The sequence below is a fragment of the Oncorhynchus masou genome, chromosome 16 (assembly GCF_036934945.1).
Source record: "Oncorhynchus masou masou isolate Uvic2021 chromosome 16, UVic_Omas_1.1, whole genome shotgun sequence".
Lineage (NCBI taxonomy): Eukaryota > Metazoa > Chordata > Actinopteri > Salmoniformes > Salmonidae > Oncorhynchus > Oncorhynchus masou.
Window position 1 is genome coordinate 23,715,548 of NC_088227.1, and position 24,761 is coordinate 23,740,308.

At 37.3% G+C, this 24,761-nt stretch overlaps 1 protein-coding gene across 1 annotated transcript; it reads right to left on the reverse strand.

Annotated features, from left to right (window-relative positions):
* Positions 1 to 1,427: 1,427 nt before the first annotated feature.
* si:ch211-203k16.3 (angiopoietin-related protein 7) lies at positions 1,428 to 22,714 on the reverse strand. The gene is given in 9 exon segments (XM_064990422.1): positions 1,428 to 3,252; positions 3,539 to 3,734; positions 4,595 to 4,811; positions 5,207 to 5,344; positions 5,770 to 5,884; positions 5,979 to 6,098; positions 21,576 to 21,965; positions 21,967 to 22,040; positions 22,675 to 22,714. Coding segments are annotated over 9 exon segments (1,437 nt in total). The 3' UTR covers positions 1,428 to 3,105.
* Positions 22,715 to 24,761: the final 2,047 nt, after the last annotated feature.

The following is a 24,761-nucleotide window of genomic DNA, read 5'->3' on the forward strand; positions in this document are numbered from 1 at the left end:
TTGCCCTCTAAATACACCTCTGCTGTCTTCAACCAGGATCTCAGCGATCAGTGCCTCATTGTAAAACTGACTATCCTTCCGATCCTTGACTTCGGCGATGTCATTTACAAAATAGCCTCCAACACTACTCAGCAAACTGGATGTTGTCTATTGCAGTGCCATCTGTTTTGTCACCAAAACCCCATATGCTACCCACCACTGCGACCTGTATGCTCTCGTTGGCAGGCCCTCACTACATATTCGTCGCCAAACCCACTGGCTCCAGGGCATCTGTAAGTCTATCCTAGGCAAAGCCCCGCCTTATCTCAGCTCACTGGTCACCATAGCAACACCCACCCGTAGCACGCGCTCCAGCAGGTATATTTCATTGGTCACCCCCAAAGCCAGCACTTACTTTGGCCGCCTTTCCTTCCAGTTCTCTGCTACCAATGACTGGAACTAATTGTAAAAATCACTGAAGCTGGAGACTTATATCTCCCTCTCTAACTTTAAGCATCAGCTGTCAGAGCAGCTTACCGATCACTGTACCTGTACACAGCCTATCTGTAAATAGCACACCCAACTACCTCATCCCCATATTGTTACTTATCCTCTTGCTCTTTTGCACCCCAGTATCTCTACTTGCACATCATCATCTGCAAATCTATCACTCCAGTGTTAATGCTAAATTGTAATTATTTCGCTTCCATGGCCTATTTATTGCCTACCTCCCTACTCTTCTACATTTGCACACACTGTACATAGATTGTTCTATTGTGTTATTGACTGTACGTTTGTTTATGTGTAACTCTGTGTAGTTGTATTTGTCGCGCTGCTTTGCTTTATCTTGGCCAGGTTGCAGTTGTAAATGAGAACTTATTCTCAACTGGCCGACCTGGTTAAATAAAGGCGAAATACAAATAAATAAAACATGATCAGTCCAATCAAAGCTGCTGTACATATAACTTCATTTGATGTCATTTTATCTGTGGCCAATGACCTTGAGTTTTCTTGGATGGCCACTTCTAATGTAACTCTATGGCAGCACCCAAGGGACTAGAATTTTCTAGCTCTAATTTTCTAGTTCTTGTGGGGCGGCATGCAGCCTAGTGTTTAGAGCGTTGGGACAGAAACTAAGGTTGCTGGATCGAATCCCCGAGCTGACAAGGTAAAAAATATGTCGTTCTGCCCTTGAACAAGGCAGTTAACCCACTGTTCCCCGGTAGGCCGTCATTGTAAATAAGAATTTGTTCTTCACTGACTTTCCTAGTTAAATAAAGGTTGCATTACCATTAGACTTGGCAGTGACATAGTGTCCCCATGAGTGACAGAACACTGAGCTAGGCTGAAACACCTGCATTTTGGAGTTGCCTTACTCAAGAAAACAAAAAAGAGACAGTGTTTGTATGCGGCTTTATTAGTAACATGCCCCCCCCCCCCCCCAAAAAAAATGTTTTTGTAAAAATGTTGGCCCCAAAACAGGTTTCCAGCGTTTCCACTGCACAAGACTAAGATCACCATGCCAAGCGTCAGCTGGAGTCCGACAAATCTGGGTTTGACAAATGCCAGGAGAACGCTACCTGCCCAAATGCATAGTGCCAACGGTAAAGTTTGGTGGAAGAGGAATAATGGTCTGGGGCTGTTTTTCATGGTTAGGTTTAGGCCCGTTACTTCCAGTGAAGGGAAATCTTAACGCTGCAGCATACAATGACATTCTATATGATTCTGTGCTTCCAACTTTGTGGCAACAGTTTGGGGAAGGCCCTTTCCAGTTTCAGCATGACAAAGCCCCTGTGTTCAAAGCGAGGTCCATACAGAAATGGTTTGTCGCAAATCGGTGTGGAAGATCTTGATTGGCTTGCACAGGTCCCTGACCTTAACCCCAGTAAACACCTTTGGGATGAATTGGTACGCCAACTGCTTATCGCCCAACACCAGTGCCACTCCTCACTAATGCTCTTGATGCTGAATGGAAGCAAGTCCCTGCAGCAATGTGGAAATCCTTCCCAGAAGAGTGGAGGCTGTTATAGCAATCTGCACACAAGGCCGTAAACACTTCCTTGTGTTTGAACGCTAACTGCAGTTTAAGAACAGCGGCAGTTAGCCTAGTGGTTAATAGTGTTGGGCCAATAACCGAAAGTTCGCTGGTTTGAATCCCCAAGCTGACAAGGTGAAAAATCTGTCTGTGCCCGTGAGCAAGGTACTTAACCCTAGTTGCTCCTTTAAGTCAGTCTGGTTAAGAGCATCTGCTAAAATGTAAGAACGTTATATTTACATTCATCTGAGTTTTGTGTTTTTCTAGTTGGGATTCAGCCCTTAGTCTTCACACTAACACACATTGCAGTTTAAACAGTGTCTTTTCTCTTCTATATATTATGTATGGTATAATATATAGCATTTTGTGTACTGTATAGTATATTGTCCACCTGACTGTGGATCTATAGGAGGGAAGTTCCCCTTCAGCCCTCCAGCAATAGGCTGTTAGTTTGGCACAGTCATGTTATTATAGTACAGGACTGTGGAATCTATGTAACTCCAGCCATCTTCTAGACAGGTCAACACACACACAAAGGACTTCTCGACGTGTGCCACCCCTTCCATTCAATACTTGTTTCTCAGAGTTCACTGGACAATATCTGTTGCTGTGTCTGTATTGGTCAGAAGACTTTAGTACAACATGCCACAGTATCCAGGACTGAGCTTCTCACTGAGCACAGGTGGCAGGTGGCACCTTCATTTGGGAGGATGGACTCAGTAATGGTTGGAACGGAATAAATTGAATGGTATCAAACATGTGGTTTCCATGTGTTTGATAATATCCCATTCACTCTATTCCAGACATTATTATGAGCCGTCCTCGCTTCACCAGCCTCCTGTGCCTGTCAGGCTTATTGGTGGCATGGCCACATATGCAAATTTAAACATTATGCAAAAATATATCCACACACATTCAAAAATATGTGCACACACTGAAAATCCATTTCCAGACCGGTGAGTAAGGTTTACAGCACATTTCACTGTAAAAGTGTGGAGCATGTACGTCTGTGGTGATGTCATCAGATCAGACGAGCCATTATGGAGCCTGACCGTCATCAGGGGTGGTTGTCATGGCCATGCGGTGGTTTCTCAGGGCGACATGCGTGGGCGGAAGGTACGTGGGCGGATCATCATACTGACTTTCCTTAGAGAGTAGTAGTCCGAGTCCTTCCAGGAATACCACACGATTCCGTCTGGTCCGAGAGGGTTCTTCCCCTTGGGGGAATACCGGCCTCCCTGTGGGGTCACAAACACAGTCAGAGTCAGCGGTCAGGGTGGTAACAGGGAGGAATACCGGTGACCAGATACCTATAGGTCTGTAAATATCTGTCAAGCACTTTGCGACAACTGCTGATGTAAAAAGGGGATTATAAAAAACATTTGATTGTTTGATTGGTTATGAATATACTTTTGATTACCATTAGACACATACCTCTATCAAACATTCACATACCATTCACATTCTATCTGACAAGGTCATTTATTGTGCAGTGTGTGTGTGTCTGTATGGTGAGGTTGTTACTCTGTAGTAGACTCCGTTGAGGTTGGCGTAGAAGCACTGGTTGTACCACCAGCCTCCGTGGGATATCTCAGCACAGATGTTGCCGGTGTCGGGGGTGCTGAAGCCCTGCTTGTCATGGTACCAGCTGAATGAGTCCTCCGTCGTCCCACTGAACCCAGACACATGGAGACAGTACTGGCTGTCCTCCCCATCCACACTGTATGGAGACACACACGCACACGGACAAGCAGAAGTTAAAATGCCACCCAAAAGAGAATGTCTAGGTCATTCCAAATTCCATTAACAGTGTGTGTTTTCATTCAAATAAAAATTGAAAATCTGCAGAAAATTACGATTTTGAAATGTCCAACTTCTGCAAAAATGTTAACCCACTCAACCCCAAGGTTTTCACAAGTTTTCACCATTGTTGTTAACCCCTGGTTATTTTGTTGCTTTGGACAAGTAATTTAACTTATTTAATGTGATTAGTGATTAATTAACATTTGTCCCTCCGGTTTAAGGTCGACCCTGAAATGTGAACTGGACTCTCGTTTTAATATGGTAAAACTATTTCTTTGGAAAAAGGAACATTGAACATTAATAGTCAAATCATAGTGTATAAGCAGGTGAGATGTTTCTACTGTTTTATGGGGGTGTTTTTTGTTGGAAAACTGAGTACATTGAGTATAACATGTCAACCCTGTTACTCATTATAGGCTAGAAATGTTTTAACACGTTAAAATATTGTTGTGAAGCTTGCATTTAATTCCCCCTCCCTGTTCCATACAACAAGCTTCCATTCCCCCTGTCACATGGGGAGTTACGGCTGAGAAAGATTCAATTGTCAACCCTTTTTCTGTCAACCCAGTCCCTTTTTACAGTCCGTTTTCTAGTAATTTGTCGTAATTTAACCTCTTGAAGTTGGAAATGTGTTTGTTTGTCTCTAACCCCCACCTGAAACTCTGGTAGAGGGCGTGTTTGTCTCTAAACCCCACCTGAAGCTCTCGTAGAGGGTGTGTTTGTCTCTAACCCCCACCTGAAGCTCTGTTAGAGGGCGTGTTTGTCTCTAACCCCCACCTGAAGCTCTGGTAGAGGGCGTGTTTGTGCTTGTTGCTCCAGTCCTCTAGGTCAATCCTGAGGCTATAGTCTCCCTGGCTGGTCAGGTCATGGATGTGGTCGTTACCCAGCCAGAACTCAGAATGCATATCACCAAACCCGTCCTTATACTCCCTCCAGCTCCGGTCAAAGGTCACAGAGCCATCCACACGCCGCTGGAGCATCGTCCAGCCACCACCTGGGAGAAGGAGAGGATACGTATACATTAAATATGACATACACTACCGGTCAAAAGTTTTAGAACACCTACTTATTCAAGAGTTTTTTTCTTTATTTTTACTATTTTCTACATTGTCGAATAATAGTGAAGACATCGAAACTATGAAATGACACATATGGAATCATGTAATAACCAAAAAAGTATTAACCAAATCAAAATATATTTTATATTTGAGAATCTTCAAATAGCCACCCTTTGCCTTGGTGACAGCTTTGTACACTCTTGGCATTGGTAGTGTACAAGTTATGCAAACACACATTATGAGGATATGTTATTGACTGATCAAACTGGTTATTCAAACCACAAACCAACTCTGTTCATGTGTGACACTTGTGAGTGTATATAACCCTCACCCTCTGTCTCCATGTCACAGTAAACCTCGACAGGCATAACCCCCAGTGAAGGCACCACCGTGTACAGACCAGAGCGCCTCACACCGTTATAGTAGATAGACGCACAATCTATAGGACAGTTCCTCACATGCTGTACCTCTGGCGGACAGAGAAAACACAGTGTTTCATCAGTATTTGACACAAACTTAAAAATGCAGTATTTGAGCAGAGATGAACAGTGGGATATTGGACTCAGAGAATACTTTTAAAGAGGCTTGTCACCCCCTACTGTTAAATTGTAGACCTTGGCTCCAATGAATTGTAGATATGTTAAATATGTTAAATCTACACGTGTGTGTATAAGGTAGTAGTTTTGGAATTGTTAGTTAGATTACTCGTTGGTTATTACTGCATTGTCGGAACTAGAAGCACAAGCATTTCGCTACACTTGCATTAACATCTGCTGACCATGTGTATGTGATCAATAAAATTTGAGTCCAAAATAAGGCAATAATTATATATATATTTCATATATATATGAATGATAGTGTGTGTGTGTTTATCAATAATGGGTGTCTATGTACCTGGATGCAGGGCCTCCTCTGAACTCATCTGAGGGCTGGTACCGACAATGTTGATCATACAGCCAGGGTTCCTCCGTACACTCTCTACCAGCCGAGACAGGTTATGGATCTGGGCCTAGAGAGACAGACGACTAGCTCTCAACATGTTTGAAAAATGTACTTAGATTATTACATTACTGGTACTATAAGATGTGTACTGTACTGTGTACCTGAAGGTCGTAGATGAGGGTCCCTTGTAAGTGCACTAGTGTGGTGGCCTCGGCATAGTGCGTCTCCAATTCATGGAATCGATGCTCCAAGGATGAGTTAATACGGGTCTTCTCCTCGCTCTGATATATATATATACACACACACACACACATTAAGACAACAATGCATGGATATGTACACAGCAAAGAATAAACTCTACAGCTGGCCATTTCAAAATCTATGCAAGTAATGGAACAATGCTTGAAAGTGTTGATTGTTTGAGGATATATTCTGAATGATCTTTTGAAAAGCACATTGATTATATTCGAAAAACAACTATAAGCTTAGATTACTACACAGATCTAATATTTTTTTTACTTCATCCATTAGAAAGATCTTAGTAACTCAACTGTTGCTTCCTATAATAGACTATGGTGACATCATCTATAAAAACACAACCACGACCTTACTTTATGAATGAGATGTAAGTGATATCAATCTTCGAAGATTGATTCCTGGATGCCATTATAAGGCACATCATTGCACAATGTGAGTCACTAAATGGTCTGTCACTGTCTAACAAAAGACAACTGCATTGGTACCAATTTCTTTCTAAATGTATCTATTTAAATCTCTCTGTATCAGTGGAGGCTGCGGAGGAGGACAGCTCATAATGTCTGGAACGGAGTGAATGGAATGATACCATTCCACGTATTCCGCTCCAGCCACTATCACGAGCCCGTCTTCCCCAATGAAGGTGCCACCAACCTCCTGTGCCCTGTATATACTTACTTTACAAGACACACACTCCTTTCAAAAACAGTAGCAATCACAAATTCTAAGGGTATATCATGAGGTTGGAGTAAGATCTTTCAGATACAAAGGACCAACTTACTGAAGTAATTTACATACAGAAATCAGGACATTACAATCACACAAGGAATTTAAGAAAGGCCTTTTTAGAATGTTAAGAACAAACTGTGTTTTTAAGTAATAGAAACATCACCATGTGAATATGTTTGTAAATATGTATCTATGTATTATAGGTACTTGGATGTATTAGTAGTGTTAGCAGTTGTTTTTATTAGTTGTATTGTTAGCAGTAGTTTTTATTAGTTGTTTTAGTAGTGTTAGCAGTAGTTTTTATTAGTTTTATTAGTAGTGTTAGCAGTAGTTTTTATTAGTTGTATTAGTCGTGTTAGCAGTAGATTTAATTAGTTGTATTGGTAGTGTTAGCAGCAGTTTTTATTAGTTGTATTAGTAGTGTTAGCAGTAGTTGTATTAGTAGTGTTAGCAGTAGTTTTTATTAGTTGTATTAGTAGTGTTAGCAGCAGTTTTTATTAGTTGTATTAGTAGTGTTAGCAGTAGTTTTCAGTAGTTGTATTAGTCGTGTTAGCAGTAGTTTTTAGTAGTTGTATTAGTAGTGTTAGCAGTAGTTGAATTAGTAGTGTTAGCAGTAGTTTTTAGTAGTTGTATTAGTAGTGTTAGCAGTAGTTTTCAGTAGTTGTATTAGTAGTGTTAGCAGTAGTTGTATTAGTTGTATTAGTAGTGTTAGCAATAGTAGTATTAGTAGTGTTAGCAGTAGTTTTCAGTACTTGTATTAGTAGTGTTAGCAGTAGTTTTTAGTAGTTGTAGTAGTAGTGTTAGCAGTAGTTGTATTAGTTGTATTAGTAGTGTTAGCAGTAGTTTTTAGTAGTTGTATTATTAGTGTTAGCAGTAGTTGTATTAGTAGTGTTAGCAGTAGTTTTTATTTGTTGTATTACTAGTGTTAGCAGTAGTTGTATTAGTTGTATTAGTCGTGTTAGCAGTAGTTGTATTAGTTGTATTAGTAGTGTTAGCAGTAGTTGTATTAGTAGTGTTAGCAGTAGATTTTATTAGTTGTATTAGTAGTAGTTGTATTAGTAGTGTTAGCAGTAGTTTTTAGTAGTTGTATTATTAGTGTTAGCAGTAGTTGTATTAGTAGTGTTAGCAGTAGTTTTTATTTGTTGTATTACTAGTGTTAGCAGTAGTTGTATTAGTTTTATTAGTAGTGTTAGCAGTAGTTGTATTAGTTTTATTAGTAGTGTTAGCAGTAGTTTTTATTAGTTGTATTAGCAGTAGTTGTATTAGTAGTGTTAGCAGTAGTTGTATTAGTACTGTTAGCAGTAGTTGTATTAGTAGAGTTAGCAGTAGTTGTATTAGTAGTGTTAGCAGTAGTTGTAGTGTTTGCAGTAGATGTATTAGTTGTATTAGTAGTGTTTGCAGTAGATGTATTAGTTGTATTAGTAGTGTTAGCAGTAGTTGTATTTGTTGTATTAGTTGTATTAGTAGTGTTAGCAGTAGTTGTATTAGTAGTGTTAGCAGTAGTTTTTATTAGTTGTATTAGTCGTGTTAGCAGTAGTTGTATTAGTATTGTTAGCAGTAGTTGTATTAGTAGTGTTAGCAGTAGTTGTATTAGTAGTGTAAGCAGTAGTTGTATTAGTAGTGTAAGCAGTAGTTGTATTAGTAGTGTAAGCAGTAGTTGTATTAGTAGAGTTGTATTAGTAGAGTTAGCAGTAGTTGTATTAGTTGTATTAGTAGTGTTAGCAGTAGTTGTATTAGTAGTGTTAGCAGTAATTGTAGTGTTTGCAGTAGATGTATTAGTTGTATTAGTAGTGTTAGCAGTAGTTGTATTAGTAGTGTTAGCAGTAGTTTTTATTTGTTGTATTAGTAGTGTTAGCAGTAGTTGTATTAGTCGTGTTAGCAGTAGTTGTATTAGTATAGTTAGCAGTAGATTTTATTTGTTGTATTAGTAGTGTTAGCAGTAGTTGTATTAGTTGTATTAGTAGTGTTAGCAGTAGTTGTATTAGTAGTGTTAGCAGTAGTTGTATTAGTTGTATTAGTAGTGTTAGCAGTAGTGTTAGCAGTAGTTTTTAGTAGTTGTAGTAGTAGTGTTAGCAGTAGTTGTATTAGTTGTATTAGTAGTGTTAGCAGTAGTTGTATTAGTTGTATTAGTCGTGTTAGCAGTAGTTGTATTAGTTGTATTAGTAGTGTTAGCAGTCGTTGTATTAGTAGTGTTAGCAGTAGATTTTATTCGTTGTATTAGTAGTATTAGTAGTGTTAGCAGTAGTTTTTATTTGTTGTATTAGTAGTGTTAGCAGTAGTTGTATTAGTCGTGTTAGCAGTAGTTGTATTAGTTGTATTAGTAGTGTTAGCAGTAGTTGTATTAGTGGTGTTAGCAGTAGATTTTATTAGTTGTATTAGTATTGTTAGCAGTAGTTTTATTAGTAGTGTTAGCAGTAGTTTTTATTAGTTGTATTAGTAGTGTTAGCAGTAGTTTTTATTAGTTGTATTAGCAGTGTTAGCAGTAGTTGTATTAGTAGTGTTAGCAGTAGATTTTATTTGTTGTATTAGTAGTGTTAGCAGTAGTTTTTATTAGTTGTATTAGCAGTGTTAGCAGTAGTTGTATTAGTAGTGTTAGCAGTAGATTTTATTTGTTGTATTAGTAGTGTTAGCAGTAGTTGTATTCGTAGTGTTAGCAGTAGTTGTATTAGTTGTGTTAGTAGTGCTACCAGTAGTTGTATTCGTAGTGTTAGCAGTAGTTGTATTAGTAGTGTTAGCAGTAGTTTTTAGTCGTTGTATTAGTAGCGTTAGCAGTAGTTTTTAGTCGTTGTATTAGTAGCGTTAGCAGTAGTTTTCAGTAGTTGTATTAGTCGTGTTAGCAGTAGTTTTTAGTAGTTGTATTAGTAGTGTTAGCAGTAGTTGTATTAGTAGTGTTAGCAGTAGTTGTATTAGTAGTTGTATTAGTAGTGTTAGCAGTAGTTTTATTAGTTGTATTAGTAGTGTTAGCAGTAGTAGTATTAGTAGTGTTAGCAGTAGTAGTATTAGTAGTGTTAGCAGTAGTTGTATTAGTAGTGTTAGCAGTAGTTGTGTTAGTAGTGTTAGCAGTAGTTGTATTAGTAGTGTTAGCAGTAGTTGTATTAGTAGTGTTAGCAGTAGTTGTATTAGTAGTGTTAGCAGTAGTTGTATTAGTAGTGTTAGCAGTAGTTTTTAGTCGTTGTATTAGTAGCGTTAGCAGTAGTTTTTAGTCGTTGTATTAGTAGCGTTAGCAGTAGTTTTCAGTAGTTGTATTAGTCGTGTTAGCAGTAGTTTTTAGTAGTTGTATTAGTAGTGTTAGCAGTAGTTGTATTAGTAGTGTTAGCAGTAGTTGTATTAGTAGTTGTATTAGTAGTGTTAGCAGTAGTTTTATTAGTTGTATTAGTAGTGTTAGCAGTAGTAGTATTAGTAGTGTTAGCAGTAGTAGTATTAGTAGTGTTAGCAGTAGTTGTATTAGTAGTGTTAGCAGTAGTTGTGTTAGTAGTGTTAGCAGTAGTTGTATTAGTAGTGTTAGCAGTAGTTGTATTAGTAGTGTTAGCAGTAGTTGTATTAGTAGTGTTAGCAGTAGTTGTATTAGTAGTGTTAGCAGTAGTTGTATTAGTAGTGTTAGCAGTAGTTGTATTAGTAGTGTTAGCAGTAGTTTTTAGTAGTTGTATTAGTAGTGTTAGCAGTAGTTTTCAGTAGTTGTATTAGTAGTGTTAGCAGTAGTTGTATTAGTTGTATGAGTAGTGTTAGCAGTAGTAGTATTAGTAGTGTTAGCAGTAGTTTTTATTAGTTTTATTAGTAGTGTTAGCAGTAGTTGTATTAGTTGTATTTGTAGTGTTACCAGTAGTTGTATTAGTAGTGTTAGCAGTAGTTTTTATTTGTTGTATTAGTAGTGTTAGCAGTAGTTGTATGAGTAGTGTTAGCAGTAGTTGTATTAGTAGTGTTAGCAGTAGTTTTTATTTGTTGTATTAGTAGTGTTAGCAGTAGTTGTATTAGTAGTGTTAGCAGTAAATGTATTAGTAGTGTTAGCAGTAGATTTTATTAGTTGTATTAGTAGTGTTAGCGGTAGTTTTATTACTAGTGTTAGCAGTAGTTTTTATTAGTTGTATTAGTAGTGTTAGCAGTAGTTTTTATTAGTTGTATTAGCAGTGTTAGCAGTAGTTGTATTAGTAGTATTAGCAGTAGTTTTTATTTGTTGTATTAGTAGTGTTAGCAGTAGTTGTATTAGTCGTGTTAGCAGTAGTTGTATTAGTTGTATTAGTAGTGTTAGCAGTAGTTGTATTAGTAGTGTTAGCAGTAGATTTTATTAGTTGTATTAGTAGTGTTAGCAGTAGTTTTATTAGTAGTGTTAGCAGTAGTTTTTATTAGTTGTATTAGTAGTGTTAGCAGTAGTTTTTATTAGTTGTATTAGCAGTGTTAGCAGTAGTTGTATTAGTAGGGTTAGCAGTAGTTGTAGTAGTTCTTATTAGTTTTATTAGTAGTGTTAGCAGTAGTTGTATTAGTTGTATTAGTAGTGTTAGCAGTAGTTGTATTAGTAGTGTTAGCAGTAGTTGTAGTAGTTTTTATTAGTTGTATTAGTAGTGTTAGCAGTAGTTGTATTAGTTGTATTAGTAGTGTTAGCAGTAGTTGTATTAGTAGTGTTACCAGTAGTTGTATTAGTATTGTTAGCAGTAGTTGTATTAGTAGTGTTAGCAGTAGTTGTATTCGTAGTGTTAGCAGTAGTTGTATTAGTTGTGTTAGTAGTGTTACCAGTAGTTGTATTAGTAGTGTTAGCAGTAGTTTTTAGTCGTTGTATTAGTAGCGTTAGCAGTAGTTGAATTAGTAGTGTTAGCAGTAGTTTTTAGTAGTTGTATTAGTAGTGTTAGCAGTAGTTTTCAGTAGTTGTATTAGTAGTGTTAGCAGTAGTTGTATTAGTTGTATTAGTAGTGTTAGCAATAGTAGTATTAGTAGTGTTAGCAGTAGTTTTCAGTACTTGTATTAGTAGTGTTAGCAGTAGTTTTTAGTAGTTGTAGTAGTAGTGTTAGCAGTAGTTGTATTAGTTGTATTAGTAGTGTTAGCAGTAGTTTTTAGTAGTTGTATTATTAGTGTTAGCAGTAGTTGTATTAGTAGTGTTAGCAGTAGTTTTTATTTGTTGTATTACTAGTGTTAGCAGTAGTTGTATTAGTTGTATTAGTCGTGTTAGCAGTAGTTGTATTAGTTGTATTAGTAGTGTTAGCAGTAGTTGTATTAGTAGTGTTAGCAGTAGATTTTATTAGTTGTATTAGTAGTAGTTGTATTAGTAGTGTTAGCAGTAGTTTTTAGTAGTTGTATTATTAGTGTTAGCAGTAGTTGTATTAGTAGTGTTAGCAGTAGTTTTTATTTGTTGTATTACTAGTGTTAGCAGTAGTTGTATTAGTTTTATTAGTAGTGTTAGCAGTAGTTGTATTAGTTTTATTAGTAGTGTTAGCAGTAGTTTTTATTAGTTGTATTAGCAGTAGTTGTATTAGTAGTGTTAGCAGTAGTTGTATTAGTACTGTTAGCAGTAGTTGTATTAGTAGAGTTAGCAGTAGTTGTATTAGTAGTGTTAGCAGTAGTTGTAGTGTTTGCAGTAGATGTATTAGTTGTATTAGTAGTGTTTGCAGTAGATGTATTAGTTGTATTAGTAGTGTTAGCAGTAGTTGTATTTGTTGTATTAGTTGTATTAGTAGTGTTAGCAGTAGTTGTATTAGTAGTGTTAGCAGTAGTTTTTATTAGTTGTATTAGTCGTGTTAGCAGTAGTTGTATTAGTATTGTTAGCAGTAGTTGTATTAGTAGTGTTAGCAGTAGTTGTATTAGTAGTGTAAGCAGTAGTTGTATTAGTAGTGTAAGCAGTAGTTGTATTAGTAGTGTAAGCAGTAGTTGTATTAGTAGAGTTGTATTAGTAGAGTTAGCAGTAGTTGTATTAGTTGTATTAGTAGTGTTAGCAGTAGTTGTATTAGTAGTGTTAGCAGTAATTGTAGTGTTTGCAGTAGATGTATTAGTTGTATTAGTAGTGTTAGCAGTAGTTGTATTAGTAGTGTTAGCAGTAGTTTTTATTTGTTGTATTAGTAGTGTTAGCAGTAGTTGTATTAGTCGTGTTAGCAGTAGTTGTATTAGTATAGTTAGCAGTAGATTTTATTTGTTGTATTAGTAGTGTTAGCAGTAGTTGTATTAGTTGTATTAGTAGTGTTAGCAGTAGTTGTATTAGTAGTGTTAGCAGTAGTTGTATTAGTTGTATTAGTAGTGTTAGCAGTAGTGTTAGCAGTAGTTTTTAGTAGTTGTAGTAGTAGTGTTAGCAGTAGTTGTATTAGTTGTATTAGTAGTGTTAGCAGTAGTTGTATTAGTTGTATTAGTCGTGTTAGCAGTAGTTGTATTAGTTGTATTAGTAGTGTTAGCAGTCGTTGTATTAGTAGTGTTAGCAGTAGATTTTATTCGTTGTATTAGTAGTATTAGTAGTGTTAGCAGTAGTTTTTATTTGTTGTATTAGTAGTGTTAGCAGTAGTTGTATTAGTCGTGTTAGCAGTAGTTGTATTAGTTGTATTAGTAGTGTTAGCAGTAGTTGTATTAGTGGTGTTAGCAGTAGATTTTATTAGTTGTATTAGTATTGTTAGCAGTAGTTTTATTAGTAGTGTTAGCAGTAGTTTTTATTAGTTGTATTAGTAGTGTTAGCAGTAGTTTTTATTAGTTGTATTAGCAGTGTTAGCAGTAGTTGTATTAGTAGTGTTAGCAGTAGATTTTATTTGTTGTATTAGTAGTGTTAGCAGTAGTTTTTATTAGTTGTATTAGCAGTGTTAGCAGTAGTTGTATTAGTAGTGTTAGCAGTAGATTTTATTTGTTGTATTAGTAGTGTTAGCAGTAGTTGTATTCGTAGTGTTAGCAGTAGTTGTATTAGTTGTGTTAGTAGTGCTACCAGTAGTTGTATTAGTAGTGTTAGCAGTAGTTGTATTAGTAGTGTTAGCAGTAGTTTTTAGTCGTTGTATTAGTAGCGTTAGCAGTAGTTTTTAGTCGTTGTATTAGTAGCGTTAGCAGTAGTTTTCAGTAGTTGTATTAGTCGTGTTAGCAGTAGTTTTTAGTAGTTGTATTAGTAGTGTTAGCAGTAGTTGTATTAGTAGTGTTAGCAGTAGTTGTATTAGTAGTTGTATTAGTAGTGTTAGCAGTAGTTTTATTAGTTGTATTAGTAGTGTTAGCAGTAGTAGTATTAGTAGTGTTAGCAGTAGTAGTATTAGTAGTGTTAGCAGTAGTTGTATTAGTAGTGTTAGCAGTAGTTGTGTTAGTAGTGTTAGCAGTAGTTGTATTAGTAGTGTTAGCAGTAGTTGTATTAGTAGTGTTAGCAGTAGTTGTATTAGTAGTGTTAGCAGTAGTTGTATTAGTAGTGTTAGCAGTAGTTTTAGTCGTTGTATTAGTAGCGTTAGCAGTAGTTTTTAGTCGTTGTATTAGTAGCGTTAGCAGTAGTTTTCAGTAGTTGTATTAGTCGTGTTAGCAGTAGTTTTTAGTAGTTGTATTAGTAGTGTTAGCAGTAGTTGTATTAGTAGTGTTAGCAGTAGTTGTATTAGTAGTTGTATTAGTAGTGTTAGCAGTAGTTTTATTAGTTGTATTAGTAGTGTTAGCAGTAGTAGTATTAGTAGTGTTAGCAGTAGTAGTATTAGTAGTGTTAGCAGTAGTTGTATTAGTAGTGTTAGCAGTAGTTGTGTTAGTAGTGTTAGCAGTAGTTGTATTAGTAGTGTTAGCAGTAGTTGTATTAGTAGTGTTAGCAGTAGTTGTATTAGTAGTGTTAGCAGTAGTTGTATTAGTAGTGTTAGCAGTAGTTGTATTAGTAGTGTTAGCAGTAGTTGTATTAGTAGTGTTAGCAGTAGTTTTTAGTAGTTGTATTAGTAGTGTTAGCAGTAGTTTTCAGTAGTTGTATTAGTAGTGTTAGCAGTAGTTGTATTAGTTGTATGAGTAGTGTTAGCAGTAGTAGTATTAGTAGTGTTAGCAGTAGTTTTTATTAGTTTTATTAGTAGTGTTAGCAGTAGTTGTATTAGTTGTATTTGTAGTGTTACCAGTAGTTGTATTAGTAGTGTTAGCAGTAGTTTTTATTTGTTGTATTAGTAGTGTTAGCAGTAGTTGTATGAGTAGTGTTAGCAGTAGTTGTATTAGTAGTGTTAGCAGTAGTTTTTATTTGTTGTATTAGTAGTGTTAGCAGTAGTTGTATTAGTAGTGTTAGCAGTAAATGTATTAGTAGTGTTAGCAGTAGATTTTATTAGTTGTATTAGTAGTGTTAGCGGTAGTTTTATTACTAGTGTTAGCAGTAGTTTTTATTAGTTGTATTAGTAGTGTTAGCAGTAGTTTTTATTAGTTGTATTAGCAGTGTTAGCAGTAGTTGTATTAGTAGTATTAGCAGTAGTTTTTATTTGTTGTATTAGTAGTGTTAGCAGTAGTTGTATTAGTCGTGTTAGCAGTAGTTGTATTAGTTGTATTAGTAGTGTTAGCAGTAGTTGTATTAGTAGTGTTAGCAGTAGATTTTATTAGTTGTATTAGTAGTGTTAGCAGTAGTTTTATTAGTAGTGTTAGCAGTAGTTTTTATTAGTTGTATTAGTAGTGTTAGCAGTAGTTTTTATTAGTTGTATTAGCAGTGTTAGCAGTAGTTGTATTAGTAGGGTTAGCAGTAGTTGTAGTAGTTCTTATTAGTTTTATTAGTAGTGTTAGCAGTAGTTGTATTAGTTGTATTAGTAGTGTTAGCAGTAGTTGTATTAGTAGTGTTAGCAGTAGTTGTAGTAGTTTTTATTAGTTGTATTAGTAGTGTTAGCAGTAGTTGTATTAGTTGTATTAGTAGTGTTAGCAGTAGTTGTATTAGTAGTGTTACCAGTAGTTGTATTAGTATTGTTAGCAGTAGTTGTATTAGTAGTGTTAGCAGTAGTTGTATTCGTAGTGTTAGCAGTAGTTGTATTAGTTGTGTTAGTAGTGTTACCAGTAGTTGTATTAGTAGTGTTAGCAGTAGTTTTTAGTCGTTGTATTAGTAGCGTTAGCAGTAGTTGTATTAGTTGTATTAGTAGTGTTAGCAGTAGTTTTCAGTAGTTGTATTAGTAGTGTTAGCAGTAGTTTTCAGTAGTTATATTAGTTGTGTTAGCAGTCGTTTTTAGTAGTTGTATTAGCAGTAGTTATCATTAGTTGTATTAGTCGAGTTAGCAGTAGTTTTTAGTAGTTGTATTAGTAGTGTTAGCAGTAGTTGTATTAGTAGTGTTAGCAGTAGTTGTATTAGTAGTGTTAGCAGTAGTTTTTATTTGTTGCATTAGTAGTGTTAGCAGTAGTTGTATTAGTTGTATTAGTCGTGTTAGCAGTAGTTGTATTAGTAGTGTTAGCAGTAGATTTTATTTGTTGTATTCGTAGTGTTAGCAGTAGTTGTATTAGTTGTATTAGTATTGTTAGCAGTAGTTGTATTAGTAGTGTTAGCAGTAGATTTTATTTGTTGTATTAGTAGTGTTAGCAGTAGTTGTATTAGTAGTGTTAGCAGTAGTTGTATTAGTAGTGTTAGCAGTAGTTGTATTAGTCGTGTTAGCAGTAGTTGTATTAGTTGTATTAGTAGTGTTAGCAGTCGTTGTATTAGTAGTGTTAGCAGTCGTTGTATTAGTAGTGTTAGCAGTAGATTTTTTTCGTTGTATTAGTAGTGTTAGCAGTAGTTGTATTCGTAGTGTTAGCAGTAGTTTTTATTTGTTGTATTAGTAGTGTTAGCAGTAGTTGTATTAGTTGTATTAGTAGTGTTAGCAGTAGTTGTATTAGTTGTATTAGTAGTGTTAGCAGTAGTTGTATTAGTAGTGTTAGCAGTAGTTTTTATTAGTTGTATTAGTAGTGTTAGCAGTAGTTTTTATTAGTTGTATTAGCAGTGTTAGCAGTAGTTGTATTAGTTGTATTAGTAGTGTAAGCAGTAGTTGTATTAGTAGTGTTAGCAGTAGTTGTATTAGTAGAGTTAGCAGTAGTTGTATTAGTAGAGTTAGCAGTAGTTGTATTAGTAGAGTTAGCAGTAGTTGTATTAGTAGTGTTAGCAGTAGTTGTATTAGTAGTGTTAGCAGTAGTTGTATTAGTAGTGTTAGCAGTAGTTGTATTAGTAGTGTTAGCAGTAGTTGTAGTGTTTGCAGTAGATGTATTAGTTGTATTAGTAGTGTTAGCAGTAGATGCATTAGTTGTATTAGTAGTGTTAGCAGGAGTTGTATTAGTAGTGTTAGCGGTAGTTTTTAGTAGTTGTATTAGTAGTGTTAGCAGTAGTTGTATTAGTAGTGTTAGCAGTAGCTTTTATTAGTTGTATTAGTACTGTTAGCAGTAGTTGTATTAGTTGTATTAGTTGTGTTAGCAGTAGTTGTATTAGTTGTATTAGTAGTGTTAGCAGTAGTTGTATTAGTAGTGTTAGCAGTAGTTGTATTAGTTGTATTAGTAGTGTTAGTAGTAGTTGTATTAGTTGTATTAGTTGTGTTAGTAGTAGTTGTATTAGTTGTATTAGTTGTGTTAGTAGTAGTTGTATTAGTTGTATTAGTTGTGTTAGTAGTAGTTGTATTAGTTGTAGTAGTTGTATTAGTTGTATTGGTAGTGTTAGCAGTAGTTGTATTAGCAGTAGTTGTATTAGTCGTGTTAGCAGTAGTTGTATTAGTTGTATTAGTGTTAGCAGTAGTTTTTAGTAGTTGTATTAGTAGTGTTAGCAGTAGTTTTTAGTAGTTGTATTAGTAGTGTTAGCAGTAGTTTTTAGTAGTTGTATTAGTAGTGTTAGCAGTAGTTTTAGTAGTTGTATTTGTAGTGTTAGCAGTAGTTTTTGGTAGTTGTATTAGTAGTGTTAGCAGTAGTTGTATTAGTTGTGTTGGCAGTAGTTGTATTAGTTGTATTAGTAGTGTTAGCAGTAGTTGTATTAGTTGTATTTGTAGTGTTAGCAGTAGTTTTTGGTAGTTGTATTAGTAGTGTTAGCAGTAGTTGTATTAGTTGTATTAGCAGTAGTTGTATTAGTTGTATTAGTCGTGTTAGCAGTAGTTGTATTAGTTGTATTAGTAGTTAGCAGTAGTTGTATTGGTTGTATTAGTAGTTAGCAGTAGTTGTATTAGTAGTTAGCAGTAGTTGTATTGTTTGTATTAGTAGTTAGCAGTAGTTGTATTAGTTGTATTAGTAGTTAGCAGTAGTTGTGTTAGTTGTATTGGTAGTGTTAGCGGTAGTTTTTAGTAGTTGTATTAGTAGTGTTAGCAGTAGTTTTTAGTAGTTGTATTAGTAGTGTTTGCAGTAGTTGTATTAGTAGTGTTAGCAGTAGTTTTTAGTAGTTGTATTAGTAGTGTTGGCAGTAGTTGTAGTAGTTGTATTAGTAGTGTTTGCATTAGTTGTATTGGTAGTATTAGCAGTAGTTTTTAGTAGTTGTATTAGTAGTGTTAGCAGTAATTTTTAGTAGTTGTATTAGTAGTGTTAGCAGTAGTTTTTAGTAGTTGTATTAGTAGTGTTAGCAGTAGTTTTTAGTAGTTGTATTAGTAGTGTTAGCAGTAGTTTTTAGTAGTTGTATTAGTAGTGTTAGCAGTAGTTTTTAGTAGTTGTATTAGTAGTGTTAGCAGTAGTTTTTAGTAGTTGTATTAGTAGTGTTGGCAGTAGTTGTATTAGTTGTATTAGTAGTGTTTGCAGTAGTTGTATTAGTTGTATTAGTAGTGTTTGCAGTAGTTGTATTAGTTGTATTAGTAGTGTTGGCAGTAGTTGTATTAGTAGTGTTGGCAGTAGTTGTATTAGTTGTATTAGTAGTGTTGGCAGTAGTTGTATTAGTTGTATTAGTAGTGTTGGCAGTAGTTGTATTAGTAGTGTTAGCAGTAGGTGTATTAGTTGTATTAGTAGTGTTAGCAGTAGTTATTAGTAATTGTATTAGTAGTGTTAGCAGTAGTTGTATTAGTTGTAGGCCTATTAACTGTTTTATGCTGTTTATGTACTTTTTTGTTTGTTATTATTTCATTTGTATTATTTTTAGACTGTTGTTGCCATATTATTCCTGTTGTTAAGTATTGTTTGTTTGTTTCATTTTTTTTTTTTGGACACGAGTTGCTGCCTCAAGAGATTTCATCCTTGAAAATATATAATAAATATATATAAGTACATTTTCATAAACAAAGATGTTCTGTACATGCTAAGAAAAGTCTGCTTTGCCCTTTTCCCCTGTAAGGTGAGAAGCGTTGGGATATAATAGTGGGGCAATATACTGTATGACCCCAGAAAAAGAGATTTGCAAAGAGAGAAAGGAGTAAAAAGGATAAGGGAAATGACAGAGAGAGACAGACATACAGAGGGGATTCAACCACCGATTATGGTGGAAATTACAAGATTATGTTATAATGCTTTTTTTGCATCAAATGGTTGTTTTATGCAACCAAATGTGTATTAGCAGTAGTTGTGTTAGTAGTGTTTGCAGTAGATGTGTTAGTTGTATTAGTAGTGTTAGCAGTAGTTTTTATTAGTTTTATTAGTAGTGTTAGCAGTAGTTGTATTAGTCTTATTAGTAGTGTTAGCAGTAGTTGTATTAGTCGTGTTAGCAGTAGTTGTATTAGTCGTGTTAGCAGTAGTTGTATTAGTCGTTAGCAGTAGTTGTATTAGTAGTTAGCAGTAGTTGTATTAGTAGTTAGCAGTAGTTGTATTAGTTGTATTAGTAGTGTTAGCAGTAGTTTTTAGTAGTTGTATTAGTAGTGTTAGCAGTAGTTTTTAGTAGTTGTATTAGTAGTGTTAGCAGTAGTTGTATTAGTAGTGTTAGCAGTAGTTGTATTAGTAGTGTTAGCAGTAGTTGTATTAGTTGTCTTAGTAGTGTTAGCAGTAGGTTTCAGTAGTTGTATTAGTAGTGTTAGCAGTAGTTTTTAGTAGTTGAATTAGTAGTGTTAGCAGTAGTTGTATTAGTTGTCTTAGTAGTGTTAGCAGTAGTTGTATTAGTAGTGTTAGCAGTAGTTTTCAGTAGTTGTATTAGTAGTGTTAGCAGTAGTTTTTAGTAGTTGTATTAGTAGTGTTAGCAGTAGTTTTTAGTAGTTGTATTATTAGTGTTAGCAGTAGTTGTATTAGTAGTGTTAGCAGTAGTTGTATTAGTAGTGTTAGCAGCAGTTGTATTAGTTGTATTAGTAGTGTTAGCAGTAGTTATATTAGCAGTAGATTTTATTAGTTGAATTATAGTGTTAGCAGTAGTTTTTATTAGTTGTATTAGCAGTGTTAGCAGTTGTTGTATTAGTAGTGTTAGCAGTAGTTGTATTAGTAGAGTTAGCAGTAGTTGTATTAGTAGAGTTAGCAGTAGTTGTATTAGTAGAGTTAGCAGTAGTTGTATTATTTGTATTAGTAGTGTTAGCAGTAGTTTTTAGTAGTTGTATTAGTAGTGTTAGCAGTAGTTGTATTAGTAGTGTTAGCAGTAGTTTTTAGTAGTTGTATTAGTAGTGTTAGCAGTAGTTGTATTAGTTGTATTAGTAGTTTTAGCAGTAGTAGTATTAGTAGTGTTAGCAATAGTTTTCAGTACTTGTATTAGTAGTGTTAGCAGTAGTTGTATTATTTGTATTAGTAGTGTTAGCAGTAGTTTTTAGTAGTTGTATTAGTAGTGTTATCAGTGGCATCCTCAAATAGATGATTTTTATAACTATTGTGTGTGTGTTCTACTGAGGATGGGCCTCTGGGAGATAACACTGACAGGAGATTTATGATGTCTTTTGGGTGATAAAACCTAAAGAGACCGCATTCCAGAGAATGAGTTTATGTTTCTGTTCTATATGGTACCAGGGAGAGATGACCCCAGTGCCAGACACTGGTCTCTACACAAAGATAACTGTTTTTTACAACAGATACTGTCTTCTGTGTATTATAAGTATCGTTCATACAAATCTTAACCTTGTGACCCATTCTATATATCTGTTGTTCATCATGTAGGTTGAAAGGGGTGTATCTTAGCTATAAAAGACCTTTGTACTTTTGTCTCAGGGCTCTCAACGAGTCATCTGAGGGTGACTCGATGACCAGCCATCATTATCGTAAAGCACTCAATCGATTCACTTCATATGTGTGAGTTGTATTGACCTGCTGATTAAAGATTTAGTTTAAGTGTAACTCTGACTTGTGTGATAAGGTTGTCTCCTCATTTGATAGTAAAGAAATGAACCACCACACTAACCCCAACCATCCCACCTACAGGTGCTATATTCCCAGCCCATATCCCAAACCACATCCAATTGGCACTACCCCCCTTTCGTCCCAGACCTGGTAAAAGCCATGGTTAGCCAAAGGGCTGAGTCCCAGTGCCACAGACACACGAGGCAGCACGTGGTGGAGGAGGGCCAGGAGAGCCAGGCCAGAGTACCCAGGGCTAATCCCCTTAGCGCCAGGGTCAAGGACTTGCTAGGAGGGAGGGACACCTGGGGAGATACCGTACACTACCGGCTGCTACGGCGTAGGGGGAGTAACAGAGACAGGTGTCAGTGTGTGTGTGTGTGTGTCTACAGTATGCGTGTTAGTTGGCTGGAGTCCTCCTTTATGACGTAGGGTTAGAGTGTGTTCCGGAGGCTTTTAGCATTCAGTTTAACGTAAAGTAACCATAGCAGTATCTCAAGAACAGTTGCTCACCTGCAGTTCTAGACCACTGGCACATGTCCTGCTCTGAGTCTGAAGCAGTGGCTCACCTCCAGCCTTACACACTCATACAGAAACTAGAGCACTGTATCTCAGTCATTGAACTTTTATTTCCATGAAGCTTTATAACCCTGGCCTACTTGTTTTTCCCTGAACTCTAGTTCTAGAATTTGAACGCCATCTATTTCTCTACACCATTAGCCTATTCCTCCAGTTCTATCTCTAGAACCCACCTGCAGCTCCAGAACCTTGACGCGGTGCCTGTGGTTCCTCAGCTCCTCCTGAAGCTCTGAGATGGTCTCCCTCAGCGACAGAATCTGCTGTTTCCTCTCCTCGTTCTCATGCAGCCAATAGGAGACTTCGTCTGTGCAACGGAACATGTCTGGACAGCGCTGGTCCTCGGTCTGGGGCAGGGTGGCCACCAGACGGCACATCCCATCCTCCATCACCTGGTTACTGTAGTCCCCGCACTGGGAGCCCCCACCACCACCGCCAATCTGATGACTAGTGGGGTCTTCTCCATGGACCTCCCGGACCAGGAGGACATACAGAGCCAGCCACAAGCCCAAGAGGGGGGTACAGTGAGGGGGTAGGAAGGCCATTGTTCTCCTCTGGTTGGAACGTCCAAGCTTGGTCAGAGAGAGTGGTCTGTCTGGCTCTGGAGACTGGCAGGTTCAGGTTCAGGTTTAGCTTTCTCTCTGTAGGATGGGCAAAAAAAGCTTTAGTACTATAAAATCACAGCTCACTGGCAGGCCTATATGTACCACCAGATCATCATTACATTACTTAGCAGACGTTCTTATGCAGAGCAACTAGGGTTAAGTGCCTTGCTCAAGGGCACATCAACAGATTTTTATACCTCGGCAGCTCAGGGATTCAAACCAGCGATATTTCAGCTATTGGCCCAACGCTCTTAACCAATAGGTTACCTGGTGCCCCATCGTAGTCCAGACACTAATGTCTGACATATTCATAGCTCACACCAATGCCCACCTCCCAACCACAACCTTTGACCTGCTCTAATAGCGTGATTAACAGGTTGTGAACTCTGAGCACTGAAATGAATACTAGGTGAGCCTACCATGTTATAATAGTTGAATTGCATCATAACTGATATACATGTTTTCAAATAACTGAGTAGCATTTACTGACACACAAATACATAAGCCAATGTATCTCAAACCCCCCTCCAAAACAACATACTATTTAATCACTCTATTTATTCACACAACACAATAAAACCCAACAACAAACCCAGTATAGAACCCCCCTGTGCATATACAGAGTTTGCTACAGAGCTGCTGTAAACAAAGAAGTTTGGTATTTCTTTACCTCTCTCCTGGCCAGTCTCTCGCCCCTGTCCTTACACCATCCTGGTCGTAAGACCCTCCCCATTCCTCTCCGTCTCCGTCGTTCCTTCTCTCCTCCAATCTCCACCTCTCTTTCTCTCTCTATCCCTCTATGTGAAAGAGTGATTTAGAGCAGTGTGGCTGTAACACAGTGGACATCTTATCCCCATAATCCACCTTAGAGGATTCCCCTGAGGGAGAGGGAAAGTGAGGGAGGGAGGGAAGGAAGGAAGGAACGAAGGAGGGAGGGAGGGAGATGCTGTGAAAATAGGATTAGGGATGAGCTGGGATGTGGACATGAAGCTAGGGTTAGAGGTAAGGTTAGGGATGAGCTGGGATGTGGACATGAAGCTAGGGTTAGAGGTAAGGTTAGGGATGAGCTGGGATGTGGACATGAAGCTAGGGTTAGAGGTAAGGTTAGGGATGAGCTGGGATGTGGACATGAAGCTAGGGTTAGGGGTAAGGTTAGGGATGATCTGGGATGTGGACATGAAGCTAGGGTTAGGGGTAAGGTTAGGGATGAGCTGGGATGTGGACATGAATCTAGGGTTAAGGGGTAGGGATGAGCTGGGACGTCATCCTGGTCTCAGAACATTTCGGTTTTTCTTTCATTTTTGTCTCTATGTATTAATTTGTGGATATCCATCACCCATTTCTTATATGTTACGAACTACAATTCATATTATAAACTCAACAAAAAAAGAAACGTCCTCTCACTGTCAATTGCGTTTATTTTCAGCAAACTTAAAATGTGTAAATATTTGTATGAACATAACAAGATTCAAAAACTGAGACAGAAACTGAACAAGTTCCACAGACATGTGACTAACAGAAATGGAATAATGTGTCCCTGAACAAAGGGAGGGTCAAAATCAAAAGTATCTCCTCCTCATGGACTGCACCAGATTTGCCAGTTCTTGCTGTGAGATGTTACCCCACTCTTCCACCTAGGCACCGGCAAGTTCCCGGACATTTCTAGGGGGAATGGCCCTAGCCCTCACCCTCCGATCCAACAGGTCCCAGACGTGCTCAATGTGTTTGAGATCCGGGCTCTTCGCTGGCCATGGCAGAACACTGATACTCCTGTCTTGCAGGAAATCATGCACAGAATGAGCGGTATGGCTTGTGATGCTGGAGGGTCATGTCAGGATGAGCCTGCTGGAAGGGTACCACATGAGGGAGGAGGATGTCTTCCCTGTAACGCACAGCGTTGAGATTGCCTGCAATGACAACAAGCTCAGTCCAATGACGCTGTGACACACCACCCCAGACCATGACGGACCCTCCACCTCCAAATCAATCCCGCTCCAGAGTACGGGCCTCGGTGTAACGCTCATTCCTTCGACGATAAACGCGAATCTGACCATCACCCCTGGTGAGACAAAACCGCAACTCGTCAGTTAAGAGCACTTTTTTGCCAGTCCTGTCTGGTCCAGCGACGGTGGGTTTGTGCCCATAGGTGATGTTGTTGCCGGTGATCTGTTGAGGACCTGCCTTACAGGCCTACAAGCCCCCAGTCCAGCCCCTCTCAAGCCTATTTGGGAAAGTCTGAGTACTGATGGAGGGATTGTGCGTTCCTGGTGTAACTCAGGCAGTTGTTGTTGCCATCCTGTACCTGACCCACAGGTATGATGTTCGGATGTACCAATCCTGTGCAGGTATTGTTACACGTGATCTGCCACTGCGAGGACAATCAGCTGTTCGTCCTGTCTCCCTGTAGCGCTGTCTTAGGCGTCTCACAGTACAGACATTGAAATGTATTGCCCTGGCCACATCTGCAGTCCTCATGCCTCCTTGCAAAGTGCCTAAGGCACGTTCACGCCGATGAGCAAGGACCCTGGGCATCCTTCTTTTGGTGTTTTTCAGAGTCAGTAGAAAGGCCTCTTTAGTGTCCTAAGTTTTCAAAACTGTGACCTTAATTACCTTCCGTCTGTAAGCTGTTAGTGTCTTAACGAACGTTCCACATGTGCATGTTCATTAATTGTTTATGTTTCATTGAACAAGCATGGGAAACAGTATTTAAACCCTTTACAATGAACATCTTTGAAGTTACTTGTGTTTTTACTTATT